This window comes from Salvelinus namaycush, chromosome 3 (genome assembly GCF_016432855.1).
Source record: "Salvelinus namaycush isolate Seneca chromosome 3, SaNama_1.0, whole genome shotgun sequence".
In the NCBI taxonomy this organism is placed as follows: domain Eukaryota; kingdom Metazoa; phylum Chordata; class Actinopteri; order Salmoniformes; family Salmonidae; genus Salvelinus; species Salvelinus namaycush.
This window is the reverse complement of record NC_052309.1, coordinates 64,140,996-64,161,704: the sequence shown is the minus strand read 5'-3', so window position 1 is coordinate 64,161,704 and position 20,709 is coordinate 64,140,996. Positions and strand designations below refer to the sequence as shown.

General features: G+C 43.2%; 1 protein-coding gene across 1 annotated transcript; it reads left to right on the top strand.

The window, feature by feature from the left end:
- Positions 1-2,323: 2,323 nt before the first annotated feature.
- Positions 2,324-20,050, top strand: LOC120034721 (MAGUK p55 subfamily member 2-like). The gene is made up of 12 exons (XM_038981327.1): positions 2,324-2,354; positions 7,144-7,247; positions 11,859-12,011; positions 12,225-12,380; positions 12,712-12,939; positions 14,853-14,984; positions 15,166-15,271; positions 17,751-17,822; positions 17,941-18,102; positions 18,330-18,532; positions 18,663-18,791; positions 19,874-20,050. Exons 1-12 carry the CDS (start codon positions 2,324-2,326, stop codon positions 20,048-20,050), a joined length of 1,653 nt encoding a protein of 550 aa, XP_038837255.1.
- Positions 20,051-20,709: the final 659 nt, after the last annotated feature.

Here is a 20,709-nt window from a genome sequence, read left to right as displayed (position 1 = left end):
CTCCCTTTCTGTCTCTCTCATGCACTCTCTCGTCTTGCTGTCTAACTCTCATTGTATGTCTCAATCGCACACTCTCTGTCTCTCTTTCTCTCTCTGTCTGTCTTCCCTCCCTTTCAGTCTCCCTTTTGTCTCTCTCACTCTCTGTCTCCCTCTCCTTCTTTGTCTGGTTTCTTCCCACTTTTTGTCGCACTCTCACTTTCTCTCTCTCTCTCTCTCTTTCTATGTATCACGCTCTCTCTTAAACCATCTCCTTTCAGCATTCGACATATACAGAACCTCTGAGCATGGTTTTTACTAGCTCTTCTCTTCGGGGGGTGAGACAGTGTTTTGGTGGGGTGGTGCTGGAGTGGGGGCTCTGCTCTCTCTTTTTGTTCTCCTTTATTGCCCCCACCTCCCCATTCTTACCATACATTGAGCCTGTTGTCATGGATACAATGGATTAGCTATACCAGATGCCCACTCTGTCTGTGACGAAGGAGGCCTTTCTCTCTTGTTCATGTCTCCTTACATTGTCCTGTGAGAATCGACACCCGTACACCGTCGAAGGGTTAGAAGAAATCCGAAACGAAGGCTTAGATTAGAGGTCTTCACGTTCCAAAATGGAACTGGGCCTTTCCCACCCGAGCCCGATATGCATAAATTAAACATGTTTTATATAGATATCCATTCTGAACGGACCCAAGGACAACTAGACCCGTTTTGTATAGACTTGGTTGGATCCAGACCCGGTCCAATTTGATCCGAGGAAAGCTACATAATTAACCAGAGCTGATAAAGGGTGTGAGAGAGGAGGGAGAGAGAGGTGCTGCTCTAGCAGGCGGGAGATTGGCCGTACTGTGTGAGCAAGTGAAACGGGAGCAGGGAGGGAGAGACGAGAGACAGCAACCAACCAAGCCAATGTGCGCTATAGTAGACTAATAGCTGCCATAACTAGGTTATTTATCATCAAATATGATATGACTGCATCAAACCGGGAGAAGTTAGTTGAGCTAGTTAACGTTAAGCTAGCTATCTCCTAACTTTTTCCCAACATGGAGGCTCTATGACTGTAGCCTATTGCCGCTTTGATGACTTATGATTGGCCAACAACAAGGTACCTGCTCGGTTCCCGGATCAGGCCTCGGGTATTCGGGTACAGGTAGATTCGTGAAGACCTCTAGCTCAGGTGCAAAAATATGGGCAAGACAAAATATTTAAGTGCCTTTGAACGGGGTATGTTAGTAGGTGCCAGAACTGCAACACTGCTGGGATTTTTACTCTCAACAGTTTCCCGTGTGTATCAAGAATGGTCCACCACCCAAAGGACATCCAGCCAACTTGACACAACTGTGGGAAGCTTGGAGTCAGCATCGGCCAGCATCCCTGTGGAAGGCCTTCAACACTTTGCAGAGTCCATGCCCCGACGAATTGAGGCTGTTCTGAGGGCAAAACGGGGAGCAACTCAATGTTAGGAAGGTGTTCCTAATGTATTGTGCACTCAGTGTATATAAATCAAGGAAAACATCAGTGCTTATTGGTAGTCCATCATTCAAACTTGAATATAATCTGCTGATGGGAAAACAGCACTCCCTACTGGTGAATATTATTCTAAGAAAAATGCCAGTATGCACCTGTTGGATTCTATGCTGGTGTAAATGTGTATCGTTACTGTACATTAGAGCTCTTCATGGATCCACTTGTAGCCGAATACACGGTCGGATCGAGAATTGTAAATAATGTCACAGGTTGGATCTGATATGATTGTCGGGTCTCAGTTATGTGTAATTTTAACTGGCGTGTCCAGAAGAACCCATACAGATCGTAACGCGACTACTACTTTAGAGAGAGAGAGAGAGAGAAATTGCAGTAACCTACACACACAGCACGGCCCCTGCCCCTCTCTCTACCTCCTCTCCCTCGTGCTTTATCAGCTCAGGTTAATTAAGTAGCTTTAAAATGGATCAAATCGGACCGGGTCTGGATCTGACCAGGTCTATACGGAACGGGTCTAGTTGTCCTCGGGTCTGTTCGTAACAAGTTTTATATTTTTTAAATTAATTTATGCATATCGGTTCCGGATGGGAAAGCCCCAGGTCCATTTCGGAGCGGGTCCAATTTTTTAGATCCGTGAAGGCCTCTACCATACATTTTAGCTCTGATGACTGCATTCAAAATGGATGTCTGTTCTGGCTCACATGAGGGAACACTCTCAATACAAATGAATTTTTGATTAAACGAAATGTTTATTAATGTTGCCCCCCTCTATCTTTCTCTCTAGATCGCTCTCTCTCTCTCTTCCTCTCCTCTCCGCCGGCAGCTGACACAGTTTGACTAAAGCCTCAACATGCCTGTGGCGTCGACTGGCACAGAGCCTGGTGAGTTTTGTTTTCCTCTCCCTCCCTTTCCTTCCTCCATTCCCTACTTTCCTCCCTCCATCCCTCCTTTCCTTCCTCTATCCCCCTCTTCCTCCTCTCCTCCCTTACCCAACCCATTACCTTTCTCTGTAGCTCTGATAAATGGGGCCGTCGCACATTCTATATGACACCCACATCCATAAACACACCACACAGCCATTAAGATTGACAGTTTCTCACTGCCGCAGCCAGAAAAGGTCTACTTTAATGAAGCCAAATAATGTGGCCCCTAAATGGAGATTGAACTGACACTGTTACTTCCTGGAAGTAGACCCATTTTTCACTGCTTGTCCAGATAGCTGCCGCCATCTTTTCTGCATACGTTTTGGGCTGTGGTGGAGGGCGTCTTGGGTCACACTTTACATTAAAGGGCAATCTAGAGTTGCTGCATCCATTTGTTGACTTATAAATGAATGATACGTACCCATTGATTCTTGAAGAATATAACTTATAAACGCCTCATGAGCATAGTTCAAATGCCGTACCCCATCAGAAGCCAAAATAAGCTTGTTTTACTCCAAAGTTTTTTAAACAAAGTAAATGTAAACAAACACCGTGGAGCCTCTAAGCATGGTTAACATGATAATGTTGACATCATGGATGGTCAGTCCTTGCATCCATAGCTCTGTCTGTGAATTTCAGAGTGATTACATTTCTCCAGCCTCATCCCCTCAGCTTTTTACTGAAACAGTGGTTGGAAAACACTTTATTATTGTTTCAACTGCTGATTGCCCCTTTAAGATACACAAATGCTACCCAGCAGTGATATAGAGAAAAGATGCTGTATGAGCATGTTTATTTTCGCTGTGAGAGCGATACCACAAAATGGACTGTTTTTAATCAATAGCAAAAGATGGTCAACTGAGATCTTGGGCAGACTATATATGAGATACTATGACATTATAGTATACAGGCAATTGATTGTGACTAACTATACTCATTCAAGGGTTTTTCTTTATTTGTACTATTTTCTACATTGTGGAATAATAGTAAAGACATAAAAACTATGAAATATCGCATATGGAATCACATAGTAACCAAAAAAGTGTTAAATAAATCCAAATATATATTATATTAAAGATTTTTCAAAGTAGCCACCATTTGCCATGATGCCAGCTTTGCACACTCTTGGCATTCTCTAAACCAGTTTCATGAGGTAGTCAATTGGAATGAATTTCAATTAATAGGTGTGCCTTGTTAAAAGTTAATTTCTTTAATTTCTTTCCTTCTTAATGCGTTTGAGCCAATCTGTCACGTCCTGACCTTAGTTCCGTTTTTGGGTCTCTATTTTAGTTTGGTCAGGGCGTGAGTTAGGGTGGGCAGTCTATGTTCTTTTTTCTAGGTTGTTGTTTTTCTATGTGTTTGGCCTGGTGTGGTTCCCAATCAGAGGCAGCTGTTTATCGTTGTCTCTGATTGGGAGCCATATCTAGGTAGCCTGTTTTCCATTGTGTGTTGTGGGTGATTGTTTCACGTGTTAGTTTCACATTTCAGGACTGTTTCGGTTTTCGTTATCATTCACTTTTTTATTTTTGTATTTTGTCGTGTTCAGTTTTATTAAACTATCATGGACACTTAACACGCTGCGTATTGGTCCGATCCTTCATACTCCTCGTCGGAAGAGGAGGAAAATTGTTACACAATCAGGGGTGGTACACAGCAGATAGCCCTATTTGGTAAAAGACCAAGTCCATTTCATGGCAAGAATCACTCAAATAAGCAAAGAGTTACCTCTGCTACAGAATAAGTTCATTAGAGTTACCAGCCTCAGAAATTGCAGCCCAAATAAATACTTCACAGAGTTCAAGTAACAAACATATCTCAACATCAACTGTTCAGAGGAGACTGCGGGAATCAGGCCTTCATGGTCGAATTTCTGCAAAGAAACCACTACTTAACATATATCTTGAATAACGTTCCAACCGGAGAATTACATTGACTTCAGTTGAGCGAGGGAACGGAGCTGCCTCTCACGTGAACGCGTGTGTTCAATGCGTGGTCACCTCATAGCAGTGATTACTCATTCCTGTCTACTTCGGCCCCCCTTCACATTAGAGTCATCAGACAAAGTTCTATTGACTGTTGACATCTAGTGGAAGCCGTAGGAAGTGGAAACTCATCCATATCTCGCTGTAATTTCATTGGGAGCTTGGTTGAAAATCTAGCAGCCTCAGACAAAATCCAAACAGGAAGTGGAACTTCTCAGGTTTTTGCCTGCCATATGAGTTCTGTTATACTCACAGACATAATTCAAACAGTTTTAGAAACTTCAGAGTGTTTTCTATCCAATACTAATAATAATGTGCATATATTAGCAACTATGACTGAGGAGCAGGCTGTTTACTCTGGGCACCTCTGTGCACCTTTCATCCAAGCTACTCAATACTGCCCCTGCAGCCATAAGAAGTTAAGGGCACCAATAATAAGAAGATACTTGCTTTGGCCAAGAAACACAAGCAATTTCCATTAGACCGCTGGAATCTGTCCTTTGGTCTGATGAGTTTGAGATTTTTGGTTCCAACCACCGTGTCTTTGTGAGACGCAGAGTAGGTGAATGGATGATCTCTGCATGTGTGGTTCCCACAGTGAAGCATGGAGGAGGAGGTATGATGGTGTGGGTGTGCTTTGCTGGTGACACTGTCAGTGATTTATTTAGAATTCAAGGCACACTTAACAAGCGATATGCCATCCCATCTGGTTTGTGCTTAGTGGGCCTATCATTTTTTTTTTCAACAGGACAATGACCCAACACACATCCAGGCTGTGTAAGTGCTATTTGACCAAGAAGGAGAGTGATGGAGTGCTGCATCAGATGACCTGGCCTCCACATTCACCCGATCTCAACCCAATTGAGATGGTTTGGGATGAGTTGGACTGCAGAGTGAAGAAAAAGCAGCCAACAAGTGTTCACCTCATGTTGGAACTTCTTCAAGACTGTTGGAAAAGCACTCCAAGTGAACCTGGTTGAGAGAATGCTAAGAGTGTGCAGAGCTGTAATCAAGGCAAAGGGTGGTGTGGTTGATTAATTTCTGTACTACCAAAGAGAGAGAGAGAGAGACAAACTTCCAACACCAGTCAGAGTTATACTTAAACTACACCTTTAATAATAATTAAGCTTTGCAATAGCATTTGACTTTCAACAATTCACTATCTCTAATGAATAGTTGAGATTGTCAACATAATGGCAACTGAGATCTTTTATAGCAAAGATCCACGCCAGATAGCATTCGCTATAAATTATCGTTCAGTTTGGTCTCGAAGACGAGGTTCTAATCTCGTTCCTGGTACTTCATAGTACAAAACACCAACTCATCCAATGGCATATATCAATTGTCAACTCTAGATACTCCCATCTCAAGTAAACCCCACTCCTGGACAAGCTCACTGAGGGGAGTGAGCCTCTAGGTCATATACTATCTCAAGATAAGTGCAACATCAGAGGGGACATACAATGGTTCCAGACACTGCCATACACCTCCCCCCAATGGGAAAAGGAGGGAGTGACTGGCGTACAGACAGGGAGACAAGTAATTGGTTCCCCATTAATCACGCCATCCCTTCACATGGTTTAAGAATAGGTAAAGACACATTCACATAAGAAGACAATGTTCCATTCTGTCCTCTTCCCTTTCTGATATTCTGCATAGCACCAGGGACATGTGAAAGACAAGCCTGACCTCTCCCCTCTCTGGGCCCCAAGTGACTGAGCCCTAGCTGAGAAGGGAAAGTGCACCTGCCAACACTATAGCCCAAAGGGATACATTCTAATGACAAGTATCTCACATAAGCATATTATGCAAATAAAACATCTTATCTATGTTACCCAACTAATTCTGATTCATCCGCCACAGTGGCTACTTTGAAGAATCTAAAATCTAAAATACATTTTGATTTGTTTAACACTTCTTTGGTTACTACATGATTCCATGTGTTATTTCATAGTTTTGGTGTCTTCACTATTATTCTACAATGTAGAATATAGTAAAAAATAAAGAAAAACCCTTGAATGAGTACGTGTGTCCAAACTTTTGACTGATACTGTATATATACTTTTAAAGTCCTTATATCCTTTACTGGAGAGTGGCATGCTAACGACATGCTAATGTCATATAGATATATGACATTGTTAGTCACTCATAGCTTAGTCACTCATACTGTAGCTGAGCCACTCATTGTTAGTCACTCATAGCTTTGTCACTCATAGCTTAGTTACTCATAGCTTAGTCACTCATAGCTTAGTCACTCATAGCTTAGTCACTCATAGCTTGGTGCAGAAATGCAGAGGCAGCATACAGATCAAAATCTTGTTTAACTTGGGGAGCTTGCTGACTGGGGTGTAAATTGAATTGAAAGTCTGTAAAACAATAGTTTACTTTATACATTTAGCTGCATGCTGAAGGTTTTATGAGATAAAGCTAAAACTGATGATCCATTCAAGGTTCTTACAGTATTTGTGGGGCCCACAACTAGATCACATGGTCCGCTTAGATCACATGGTCTGGAAAACCTCCTGAACCTTAGCTGTAGAAATGTGATAACTCCTCCAAAACGTTGACTTTAAGTTTGACTTGCCTTCGCAAAAGGGCGAGTCTTTCCTCTTTGCAAGGGTCAGTCCTGAACTCAGTCCTATGTAGTGAAGCTGGGTGTAACTCGTTCCTCTGAATCTGTATCTGTGTTTCTGTGTCGCTGTGTGAAGCTGGGTGTAACTCGTTCCTCTGAATCTGTAATTGTGTTTCTGTGTCTCTTTGTATAGCGGCACCCCCCCAGGTCCTGGATACCCTGAGTGACAGCAACAGCTCCACCACCGCCAATGACCTGGACCTCATCTTCCTCAAGGGCATCATAGACAGCCCCGTGGTGAGAAAGAGAGAGACCTAGTACACACACATTCAAACATGGCAGGATGTATTCACACACAGGCCTACAGAGAGCCTCGTAGTGAGTCAGAGAAAGGTGAAATATGTAGGTTTAGTATGTAGGGTTACACACACACACACACACACACACACACACACACACACACACACACACACACACACACACACACACACACACACACACACACACACACACACACACACACACACACACACACACACACACACACACACACACACACACACACACACACACACACACACACACACACACACACACACAAACCAGAGAGAGTGATTGAATAAGGCCCACAGTCCTAAAACCAAGAAATTCCAGTGCCAAAAAGACACTGCACGTTCCCAGAAGCTATAACACATTCAAGCCTTCACAAACTCACAACCCTGTATGGCAACAGAGACAATGCCATGTGAACTGACACTCGTGAGAGGCATCACAGCATGTAATTGCAACTGGTACCCGCCTTCTGCCGACTTGTATTTTAAAAAAGGTGAGACGGATCAACCTTTCCAAAATCCGTTCAAGGATTTATTACCAAATGAAAATAGCAGCGAGAGCTGTAAGTCATTACAACACTCTACATGGCTGAGGGGAAGTGGAAACCACGGCTGTGAACAAAGGAGACAGAAAGGGGAATCATTCAATTGCTTAGGAAATAAATGGAGTGTTTAGCTTTTTGTATAATTAATGATCCCCAAAGAGAAGGGTCGTGCACCTTTTAATTGAAGTCTTGCTCAGTGATTAAAGGGGAAGTGTCTGGGTACTGTTACTGGAAATACAGGGGGATGTTCTGGAACAAAGGCTACTAAGACACATATCATTTTTTTTTAAAGCACAACAGGTCTTGATCATTTTGTTATTCATTTATTCATGATTAGTTGGGGCCAGTGAATGTAACTATTTAAATGATGTACTCTGTTGTGTCAAGGAGGACTGATGAAGAGGGTAATATGATCTCAAGCTAGTCGACATCTGAGGATGTGGAACTGTCATGCCTCAGCACTAATGACTGCTACTGGACCGCTTTGATGTCAGCTGATGGGAGGAATCTCTCTCGCTCTCTCTCTCCAATCAAATCAAATTGTATTTGTCACGTGCGCCGAATACAACAGGTGTAGACCTTACAGTGAAATGCTTACTTACAAGCCCTTAACCAACAATGCAGTTTTAAGAAAATACCCCAAAAAGTAAGAGATAAAAATAACAAATAATTAAAGAGCAGCAGTAAAATAACAATAGCGGGGCTATAAACAGATGGTATCTGTATAGAGTCAATGTGCGGGGGCACCGGTGTCGAGGTAATTGAGGTAATATGTACATGTAGGTAGAGAAATTAAAGTGACTATGCATAGATAATAACAGAGAGTAGCAGCAGCGTAGAAGAGAGGGTGGGGGTAATGCAAATAGTCTGGGTAGCCATTTGATTAGATGTTCTGGAGTCTTATGGCATAGGAGTAGAAGCTGTTTAGAAGCCTCTTGGACCTAGACTTGGCGCTCCGGTACTGATTGCCGTGCGGTAGCAAAGAGAACAGTCTATGACTAGGGTGGCTGGAGTCTTTGACAACTTTTAGGGCCTTCTTCTGACACCGCCTGGTATAGAGGTCCTGGATGGCAGGAAGATTGGCTTCAGTGATGTACTGGGCTATACGCACTACCCTCTGTAGTGCCTTGCGGTCAGAGGCCGAGCTGTTGCCATACCAGGCAGTGATGAAACCAGTCAGGATGCTCTCGATGGTGCAGCTGTAAAACCTTTTGAGGATCTGAGGACCATGCCAAATCTTTTCAGTCTCCTGAGGGGGAATAGGTTTTGTCTTTCCCTCTTTCCCTCTTGGTGTGCTTGGACCATGTTCATTTGTTGGTGATGTGGACGCCAAGGAACTTGAAGCTCTCATTCTGCTTCACTACAGCCCCGTCGATGAGAATGGGGGCGTGCTCGGTCCTCCTTTTCATGTAGTCCACAATCATCTCCTTTGTCTTGATCACGTTGAGGGAGAGGTTGTTGTCCTTGTACCACAAGGTCAGGTCTCTGTCTTCCTCTCTATAGGCTGTCTCATCGTTGTCGGTGATCTGTCCTACCACTGTTGTGTCATCGGCAAACTTAATGATGGTGTTGGAGTCGTGCCTGGCCGTGCAGTCATAAGTGAACAGGGAGTACAGGAGGGGACTGAGCATGCATCCCTGAGGGGCCCTCTCGTTGAGGATCACCTTTGGCGGATATGTTGTTGCCTACCCTTACCACCTGGAGGTGGCCCGTCAGGATGTCCAGGATCCAGTTGCAGAGGGAGGTGTTTAGTCCCAGGGTCCTTAGCTTAGTGATAAGCTTTGAGGGCACTATTGTGTTGAATGGTGTTGAATGCTGAGCTGTAGTCAATGAATGGCATTCTCACATAAGTGTTCCTTTTGTCAAGGTGTGAAAGGGCAGTGAGGAGTGCAGTAGAGATTGCATCATCTGTGGATCTGTTGGGGTGGTATGCAAATTGGAGTGGGTCTAGGGTTTCTGGGATAATGGTGTTGATGTGAGCTATGACCAGCCTTTCAATGCATTTCATGGCTACAAATGTGAGTGCTACGGGTCGGTAGTCATTTAGGCAGGTTACCTTAGTGTTCTTGGGCACAGGGACTATGGTGGTCTGCTTGAAACATGTTGGTATTACAGACTCAGACAGGGAGAGGTTGAAATTGTCAGTGAAGACACTTGCCAGTTGGTCAGCGCATCCTCAGAGTACACGTCCTGGTAATCCGTCTGGCCCTGCGGACTTGTGAATGTTGACCTGTTTAAAGGTCTTACTCACATCGGCTGCGGAGAGCGTGATCACACAGTCGTCCAGAACAGCTGATGCTTTCATGCATGTTTCAGTGTTACTTGCCTCGAAGCGAGCTTAGAAATTATTTAGCTCGTCTGGTAGGCTCGTGTCACTGGGAAGCTCTCGGCTGTGCTTCCCTTTGTATTTTGTAATAGTTTGCAAGCCCTGCCACATCCAACGAGCTTCGGAGCCGGTGTTGTACGATTTGATCTTAGTCCTGTATTGACACTTTGCCTGTTTGATGGTTTGTCGGAGGGCGTAGCGGGATTTCTTATAAGTTTCTCTCTCTCTTCTCTCTTTTCTCTCTTGCATGCACCCACGCACGCACACACACACACACAGGCTCTCCCCTACAGGGGAAATGAGAAGTGACAGCCCAGACTAAAAATAGCACTCCTAATGGAGGCCTGACATTGATTTGCCTATAAGCACAGTTTGTCAATGAACCAGATATAAGGTGTATGTGCACTCCTAGTCCACCAGGTGGCATGATTACCAAAGAGTTTAAATTACAGTTTTGGTCTGGCAGTGAGGCCCATATACTCTGTGTAGGTGGGTCACATTGCCCTTAAGTGTTGATCCCAGTACAGATTTGCTTAATCCCTCTTCATAGTAAGTTTACATTTAAGGAAGGATAGGGTGATCCTAAATCTGCTCTTATGACAACCACTGGGCTAGAAGCCTAAATTCCTGGCTGGTGCCAGATGCCACTCAGTCCCAGACCTCAGGGTCGTGTCTGGCCCATCCCTTCAGTTGTTAATGTCCAGTAATTCTCTGAAGAATTACTTTCTAACATCTGCTTTTACATTAAAGACATGATCAGCTGACTTTGAACTCAATTCCCTCTGTGAATGAACTACAAAGGGAAAGTCAGTCAGTCAGCCAGGCTTTCTTAATAAGGACATTTTGGGCGGATCTTGGAGCTTCTGTGAAATATTAATGGCTTCCACTCTACTTTGATGAAAAATACTTAATTAATCAGATAAAAGTCACAGAGAACTAAAAAAAAGTACAAAAAATGTAATTGAAAGATTTTGATATATATTTTAAGGTGCGAAGTATGTGTACTTACTATTTTTAAAGTACCCAAAACCATTCTGAAGCATACTTATTTCCATCTTAAAGAGATTCTCCAGTACTTTTAAATACTTTATAGCCAGTAGTTCTGAAAATTGTGTGTGCATTTTGCTAGCTGTCATTCAAATGGTGAGGGGCTGAAGAACATTGGCTAGAACTCAAATTGTTAGGGGGCTGACCCACGTGGGAGAAAATATAGGAAAAATGTCGCAGCACAGCTTCCAGAAAAACAGTCGCTTTCAAACTAGGGATTTCGTAGCTTATTGAGGTAAAACAGTAATTCTGCTCATAGATTATGCATGCATGAACTGCACATTGACACATCCAGCCCAAAGCGGGAGATTTAAAAAAAAAAAAAAAAAAAAAAAAAAAGTTCCAGAGCATGTCTTTAATAAGTATACATTTGTATTTCAAATATGTATTCAAATAAAAGTATAGGTGTGTGTGTGTCTCCTTATGTCTCCTTGTGTCTCCTTTTAGTGTTGTGGTGTCTCTCTTGTTGTGATGTGTGTTTTGTCCTATATTTTTATTGAATTTGTATTTTTAATCCCAGCCCCCCTCCCCGCATGAGGCCTTTTGCCTTTTGGTAGGCCGTCATTGTAAATAAAAATTTGTTCTTAACTGACTTGCCTAGTTAAAAAAATGTTCAATTAAAAAAATATATATAATAATTAAAAAAAATGTCCCGTAGGAGCCAGAGAGTCTGGAAGAGACCAGGTTGGAGGCAGTGAGGGACAACAACGTAGAGCTGGTCGAGGAGATCCTCAGAGAGCTGAGTCCCTTCACACACCAAAGCAACAGCGCAGCAGAGCTCACGCGCATCCTCAACGAACCCCACTTTCAGGTACTCACACAGAAGCACACATAGTGTGCACACACACCCACACCCATTAAACTACACACTCATGTGGACATCAATGCACGCATACACCTACCTAGACATGCAGAGAAGAAAAGTCCTTCATCACATACTCCACTATTTAGTCCTGTGAAAGTATTTCTTGTAGCCTCAGTCTGCTGTCAATTTAATGTTCTCTCTCTGTCGACTGGTTCCCAGTCACTGCTGGAGACCCATGACTCTGTGGCGTCCCAGGTGTGTGACACCCCTCCCCCCAGCCCCTGTGCCTACATGGAGCTCCCTGTCAGCAACCAGCCCGTGCCACCAGATGCCGTCCGGATGGTGGGCATCCGCAAAGTGGCTGGTGAACACTTGGTTAGTACCGCCTTGCTCTTTGTCTATCACCTATCTGTTATAGATAGCATGGCACCCATAGTTTAGGTGTTTTAGTCAACTCTTCCTTCTTTGGCTGAATCACAAACAGGCTAGTGGTTTTAACCATGGTGTATAATTGTAGCCGTAGTGTATCCTCATCCACGTCCTTTTTTCAAAAGAGGGAATTACCATTATTTCGTCATTTTAGATATTTTATTGAACAGATAGGACATTGTAGAAGGACAATTAAGAGAGGAGAGAGTTTGTGCCAAAGTAGCAACACCCCCATGCCACACATCCTCATTAGTTTATATGTTTTGAACCTGTTCAGGGCGTGACTTTCCGTGTGGAGGCGGGGGAGCTGGTGATTGCCAGGATCCTCCACGGAGGGATGATCGACCAGCAGGGACTCCTTCATGCGGGTGACATCATCAAGGAGGTGAACGGGAAGGAGGTGGGTGAGGACCCGAGGGTTCTGCAGGAGATCCTGCAGGATGCCAGCGGCAGCGTGGTGCTCAAGATCCTCCCTAGCTATCAGGAGGGCCACGCGCCAGGACAGGTAAGAGTTAACAATATAGTACCAGAGTGAACAATAAAGTACCAGAGTGAACAATATGTACCAGAGTGAACAATAAAGTACCAGAGTGAACAATATGTACCAGAGTTAACAATAAAGTACCAGAGTTAACAATAAAGTACCAGAGTGAACAATAAAGTACCAGAGTGAACAATATGTACCAGAGTGAACAATAAAGTACCAGAGTGAACAATATGTACCAGAGTTAACAATAAAGTACCAGAGTTAACAATAAAGTACCAGAGTGAACAATAAAGTACCAGAGTGAACAATATGTACCAGAGTTAACAATAAAGTACCAGAGTGAACAATAAAGTACCAGAGTGAACAATAAAGTACCAGAGTGAACAATATAGTACCAGAGTGAACAATAAAGTACCAGAGTTAACAATAATGTACCAGAGTTAACAATAAAGTACCAGAGTGAACAATAAAGTACCAGAGTGAACAATAAAGTACCAGAGTGAACAATAAAGTACCAGAGTGAACAATATGTACCAGAGTGAACAATAAAGTACCAGAGTTAACAATAAAGTACCAGAGTGAACAATAATGTACCAGAGTTAACAATAAAGTACCAGAGTGAACAATAAAGTACCAGAGTGAACAATAAAGTACCAGAGTGAACAATAAAGTACCAGAGTGAACAATATGTACCAGAGTGAACAATATGTACCAGAGTTAACAATAAAGTACCAGAGTGAACAATAATGTACCAGAGTTAACAATAAAGTACCAGAGTGAACAATAAAGTACCAGAGTGAACAATAAAGTACCAGAGTGAACAATATGTACCAGAGTGAACAATAAAGTACCAGAGTTAACAATAAAGTACCAGAGTGAACAATAAAGTACCAGAGTGAACAATAAAGTACCAGAGTGAACAATATGTACCAGAGTGAACAATAAAGTACCAGAGTGAACAATAAAGTACCAGAGTGAACAATAAAGTACCAGAGTGAACAATAAAGTACCAGAGTGAACAATAAAGTACCAGAGTGAACAATAAAGTACCAGAGTGAACAATAAAGTACCAGAGTGAACAATAAAGTACCAGAGTGAACAATAAAGTACCAGAGTGAACAATATGTACCAGAGTGAACAATATGTACCAGAGTTAACAATAAAGTACCAGAGTGAACAATATGTACCAGAGTTAACAACAAAGTACCAGAGTGAACAATAAAGTACCAGAGTGAACAATAAAGTACCAGAGTGAACAATATAGTACCAGAGTGAACAATAAAGTACCAGAGTGAACAATAAAGTACCAGAGTGAACAATATGTACCAGAGTTAACAATAAAGTACCAGAGTGAACAATATGTACCAGAGTTAACAACAAAGTACCAGAGTGAACAATAAAGTACCAAGGCACCAGTCTGCAAGAACTCAACCCCTACCCCGGCTGGTTGTCATGGATACCACCAGGCTGAGTGAGCTGAGTATTCCCTTACAGTATGTATTTTGGGAGGATTTCTTTCCTTTTATCTTCACTCGTTCCGTGGCTGGTAGGCTGTGGAAAAAATAGGGATGGGAAGATAGTCTGAAAGTACATACCAGTTGTCAGCAGAAGGGTGTTATGGCTGCTGAGGATGTGTTGATATTTACAGTAACGTATTTCAACTGAGGATTGTAGAAAGTGGTTTGTTTTTATGCATTCTTGTTGATAAGGGCATTGATCCGCTGGAATACTGTATACAGCTGTATACTCTGAATGCACATACTGCATGCTCTAGAGGAAAACTTCCACTTCGATTAACAAATGTAAACTTTGCAAGTTAGAAGTGTGACGAATCGAGCTTCTCCTTTTGAATTTGGCACGAAATGTTCAACACTATCCAACAGTAACAGACTCGTAACCATCTGTATGTATCTACATCCTGTTCCCCACAGGTGTTTGTGAAGTGTCACTATGACTACGACCCGGCCAATGACAACCTGATCCCGTGTAAAGAGGCAGGGCTTAAGTTCTACACAGGTGACATCCTGCAGATCGTCAATCAGGATGACCTCAACTGGTGGCAGGTGGGTCCATAGGGATTATTTTGCCATGTACTGTACTCTATGTAACACAAATTGTTTTGTGTATTGCTTCTGTTGTCAATACTATCAGCCTCCGTATGTGTCTACTTGTGCCTATCGGTACACGGTGTGCATGCTGGTGGGTCTAAGTACTGATGAGAGAATCATCCTGTGGATCTGTCAGGCTCGTCGTTGTGTGGAGGGAGGCAGTGCTGGGCTGATCCCCAGTCAGCTGCTAGAGGAGAAGAGAAAAGCCTTTGTCAAGCGAGACGTGGAGCTGGCCCCCGCAGGTAGGACCAGTGCACAGGGCTGTGGCAGTCATGACATTATGCCAGACGGTTATTGCCGTGCAAAAGACTGCCGGTCTCGCGGTAATCGACCGTTAATTAACATAAACACGTTTAGTATCGCCAGGTCTCCACGCGTACAAGCCAGTGATGTTTGCCTTTGGAACTTCTACATTTTTTTTTAAGTATTATAAATCAATGTATTATACATCATCACAATAAATCCATGATTTATCTTAGTCAGGTCTAAGGAAACGTTATCAAATGAAAATGTATTTTCAGAAGAACAGAATATGAGTTGGCCTACTGTATGTTATCTGGCTGTGCTCCATGCCATAGGCTGCAGGCTTGTTCATTTAGCTGACAAGATATGCTTATAAGTCCCATTCTATTATTTTATTTTAACACGATTTTATAGTAAGAAGAATATAATAGAACTCAATAAAATAGAACGGATATTTTTCCCATTACAGAGCGAGTTTTATTTTATCCGATTTTACGGTAAGAAGAATATAATAGACCTCAATGATATAGAAAGGATAGTTTCCCATTGCAGAGCGAGTGCGCGTGTGAAGCGGCTATGTTGAGCATAAAACGATGATTTGAAACAGGCCCTTTGTGCTAGCTTTATCAGTTTTGTTTCATTTGTTTTCTGCCATGCATAATATGCGGCAGGCTATGCATTGTGTAACGGCACAATCATGTTGGGTACAACCAAAGCATGACTAAAGTACATAAAAGGAGATTACTGTGACTGAATGGTCAAATGAAATTTTACTGTGGTCATGACTCATAACTGCCGGTGTGGCAGTCATTCAGTCACCCAGCAACCCTACCAGTGCAGCCCACCTTATTAACGCATCATAACACTTACTGTCTGTCTGTCTCTCACTCCTCACAAATGAACAGACAGCTTTAAATATGAGCCAGATCGTCAGATCCTTGATGTGTAGCTTATTATGTAGAGGGGAATGATGTTGTGCTGGGCATTAGAGGTCTTCATAGATCCACCTGTACCCGAATACAGAGAACCGATCCGGGACCCGATTGGGTCTGGATTCAGAATTCTAAATAATGTCACGGGTCTGATATGATTGTCAGGGGTCTCGGCTATGTTTAATCTTAACTGACTTGTCCGAAAGGACCCGTACATATCCGAAAGGCAAATGCTACAGTAGAGAGAGATCAATTGTATAATTTACACTGCTTGCTCTTTTCACGATAGTGGCACGTGTAGCTTGTTGTTGGTCAATCATAAACCATCAAAGCGTCATAGAGCCTCCGTGGAAAGAGATATGCGATATCTAATCAATGGAAGAGGGAATTAAAAGTGAAAGGAGCAGGATAGGCTACAACAACCATGAGCCAACATTTAGGCTGCTACTTCATATTCTGATGGAGTTGTTATTTCCAACTGTAGGACGAGAAAGCTCATGCAGCCTCAATTAGCCTAGCCAGCTAGCTTAACTAGCTTCTCCCGGTTTGATGCAGTCAAGACAGGTACTACTTAATTATAATGGATGGTAAATAACCTAGCTATGACAGCAAGTCGGCTTGGTTGGTTGCTGTCTCTCGTCTTTCCCTCCGTCCTCCCTGTGCCACTCGCTCACAGTAACACCCCCCCCCCCCCCCCCCCCCCACACACCTGCTAGAGCGGCACCTCTCCCTCCTCTGCACCTCTCCCTCCTCTCCCTCGTGCTTTATCAGCTCTGGTTAATAACATAGGTTATAAACTTCCCTTTTCTGCTGATTCCCTTACTCAGATCGGGTCAGGATCCGACCAGGTCTATAATGAGTGGGTCTAGTTGTCCTCGGGTCCGTTCGGAATGGGTATTGATATTAAAAAAATACGATTTATGGATATCGGGTCCGGGTGGGAAAGCAACAGGTCCATTTTGGAATGTTTCCAACTTTTTGGAGCAATGACTTCTACTTGGTATTGTTATATACTGCCCCCTAGTGTAAAATCAAATGGACGATTAATAAGAAAACCATGTGAATACCTGTGGATGAATGTGGATAAATGGAGTTTGTATGGAGTCATGTTTGTATGGGATTATATTTGTATGTGTCACGCCCTGACCTTAGAGAGCCTTTTTATGTCTTTATTTGGTTTGGTCAGGGTGTGATTTGGGGTGGGCATTCAATGTTTTGTTTTTCTATGATATTGTATTTCTATGTTTTGGCCTGGTATGGTTCTCAATCAGGGACAGCTGTCTATCGTTGTCTCTGATTGGGAACCATACTTAGGTAGCCCTTTTCCCTCCTTTCTTTGTGGGAAGTTGTCTTTGTTTGTGGCACTATAGCCTTAAGCTTCACGGTTGTTTTTGTATTGTTTATTATTTTTGTCGGCGTCATCCTAATAAAAAGGAATATGTACGCTCATCACGCTGCGCTTTGGTCTCCTTCATTCGATGGCCGTGACAGTATGGGATTATATTTGTATGGGATCATCGTTGTTTATTGTGTGTTATTGTGACAGGAAATCTTTGTACTGGAGTGGCGGGAAAGAACAAGAAGAAAAAGATGATGTATCTAACCACTAAGAATGCAGGTGGGAATTTCTTGAATTCTGATAGTTCTGAGTGTTTCTGGAAATTACATTGAAATGTTAACAAATAAACAAAGCTATCAATTTGTCTCTGTTTTCTCTCTCTCTCTTTCTCTCTTAGAGTTTGACAGGCATGAGTTGCTGATCTATGAGGAGGTTGCCAAGGTGCCTCCATTCCGCAGGAAGACGTTGGTTCTGATTGGTGCTCTGGGAGTGGGCAGACGCAGCCTGAAGAACAAACTGCTGCTGTCTGACCCACAACACTACGGCACCACCATCCCCCGTGAGCGCTGCTAACGCTAACTTTCCAACTAATTAACAATAACAAAATGCTAACATGCTAAAGCCAGCCCTTTTTGATTTTGGATTGAATCCATTGGATTGAATTCATTGTGTTAGGACACCTTTATACAGTAACTAGGGATTGTTGAAACAGTTTCCAGCAAGTTGCTCTGGATAAGAGTGTCTGTTAAATGACTAAAATGTAGATCATCTTCTTGCCTCCTCCAGACACCTCCAGAAAGCCAAAGTCAGGAGAGCGGGAGGACCAGATGTATGCCTTCACCTCGCGGAGCAAGATGGAGGCAGACATCAAGAATGGCCGCTACCTGGAGCATGGCGAGTACGACGGCAATCTCTACGGCACCAAGATGGACTCCATCCATGAGGTGGTGGAGGCCGGTCGCATCTGTGTACTGGACGCCAATCCTCAGGTAGGAGCGACTGGCCACATTGTGGCCCCACGCACCACAATCTGGAGCCCTATCTGGGTGAATTCAGGGTTCTAACAGTTAAAGACATTGGTACCTCTTACAGACATTGTATTCTTTGTACTACTTCCAGGCCTTGAAGGTACTGCGGACGTCTGAGTTCCTGCCTTACGTGGTGTTCATCGAGGCCCCTGATTTTGAGGTCCTTCAGGCCATGAACCAGTCGGCCATCGAGACTGGAGTTGTCACCAAGCAGCTGACGGTAAGCACCAGGGTGAAGCCAAACAGAGGATAATGACTGTATGGAAAACTCAGTGACAGCTACTGACTATGTCTTTCATTCAGGACGACCAGCATGCCTCGCTTTGTTTAGCCATTATACACTGAGTATACAAAACATTAAGGACACCTGCTCTTTCCATGACATAGACTGACCAGGTGAAGCCTATGATCCCTTATTGATGTCACTTGTTTAAATCCACATTAATCTGTGTAGATGAAGGGGAGGAGACGAAGGGTTTTTAAGCCGTGAGACAATTTAGACACGGATATTGAAATATTGAAGTGCTTTTGAACGGGGTGTGGTAGTAGGTGCCAGGCGCATCGGCTGTGCCAAGAACTGCAATGCTGCGGGGGTGGGAGTGGGGAGGGGGGGGGGGGGGGGGGTGTAGCACTTACTACTTCGAGACCTTGGGACTAGAAGATTCTATCTGATATTTTAGTCAAAAATGTGTAAGTCACATATAATAGATCTTTAGATCGTTCTTCATACTGTCTGTGCAGTTTGATTTTTGAAAAAGTAAATCTTAACAACCAGAAAGTTCTATCTGCATAAACCCATTTGAACTTGGAGCTATCCAATCACAAGCCTGAACAAATACAAGACGGACCAATCAGAACACGTCTTTGCCAACAACACTGTCAGAAATCTTAAAGTAAATTGCACATCATTGTTCAATGATGACAGTAATTTGTCTGATGATCATAATACATTGCTTATCTGGGTAAAATAGTGTTATTCTATCATTTATGTATTCAAATAGCTACAGTCTTCTAAATAACTGAACATGCATAATTCAGAAGTGTCAGGTAGAACTATGCTTTGTGCAGATAGAACCTTATAGTCCCAAGGTCACAACTTGCTGTAAAGCTGAAAGGCCCTAATGTTGCTCACTAGCTACATGCTTGAGCTTCCAGGTTCGTACCTATTGGCTTGTTAGCCTGTTCAGGGCTTGTTAGCCTGTTCAGGGCTTGTTAGCCTGTTCAGGGCTTGTTAGCCTGTTCAGGGCCTGTTCCTTTCCTGTTACTCTGAGTTCGAACAACCAACATCTTTGTTCTCTGTAGGACTCAGAGCTGAAGAGAACAGTGGATGAGAGCACCCGCATCCAGACGGCCTACGGACACTACTTTGACCTCACCATTGTCAACGACAACCTGGACGAGAGCTACAGGAACCTGAAGGCAGCCCTGGAGAAGGTCTCTGCTACCCAGCAGTGGGTCCCAGTCACCTGGGTCTTCTAGTGGGAGACAGAAGGACAAGAGGGTGGTGTTGAACACTTGTTCTCTCATTCATCCCCACTAGACATCTGATGATACTGTCTGGCTCATCATCACAGTGACCTCTGGACCTCTGACCTTTGGACCCCATACTGTACATAAGACAGAACTGACAGCATTATTTTTGCTGTGTATGTATTGCTTTTGGAAATTTGTCGGCAAAACATCAAGGATTTTCTTGTTTGGGCATTATGTGATTCTGGTGTGTGTGTGTGTGCGTGCATGTGTGTGTGTCTGTGTGTCTGTGTGTGCATGTGTGTGTCTGTGTGTGTGTGTGTGTGTGTGCGTGCGTGCATTCGTGCGGTTGCAGAGTGTCTTTACAATAATCCTGTTCACTACAATGACTCTTTAGGTCAGAAATAGTTAATCTATGTTTACATGAATCATTAAATGGACATTCAGAATATGAAACAGATAGTCTTACATCCAAACAGTAAACAGTGGTAGATGGCCTTCTACTGTTTATGTCTTCACCACAGGTCTGACACACACACACACACACACACACACACACACACACACACACACACACACACACACACACACACACACACACACACACACACACACACACACACACACAAAATTCTATTTTTATTACCACATTCTATTTTTTGGTATGA

What these genes read in the sequence shown, in the direction of transcription:
- LOC120034721 (XM_038981327.1), top strand. Translation starts at nt 2,324, where the DNA reads ATGCCTGTGGCGTCGACTGGCACAGAGCCTG. An exon ending in AAGTGGCTGGTGAACACTTG is followed by an intron (nt 12,381 to 12,711) that starts GTTAGTACCGCC and finishes GAACCTGTTCAG; the next exon opens with GGCGTGACTTTCCGTGTGGA. An exon ending in CGTGGAGCTGGCCCCCGCAG is followed by an intron (nt 15,272 to 17,750) that starts GTAGGACCAGTG and finishes TTATTGTGACAG; the next exon opens with GAAATCTTTGTACTGGAGTG.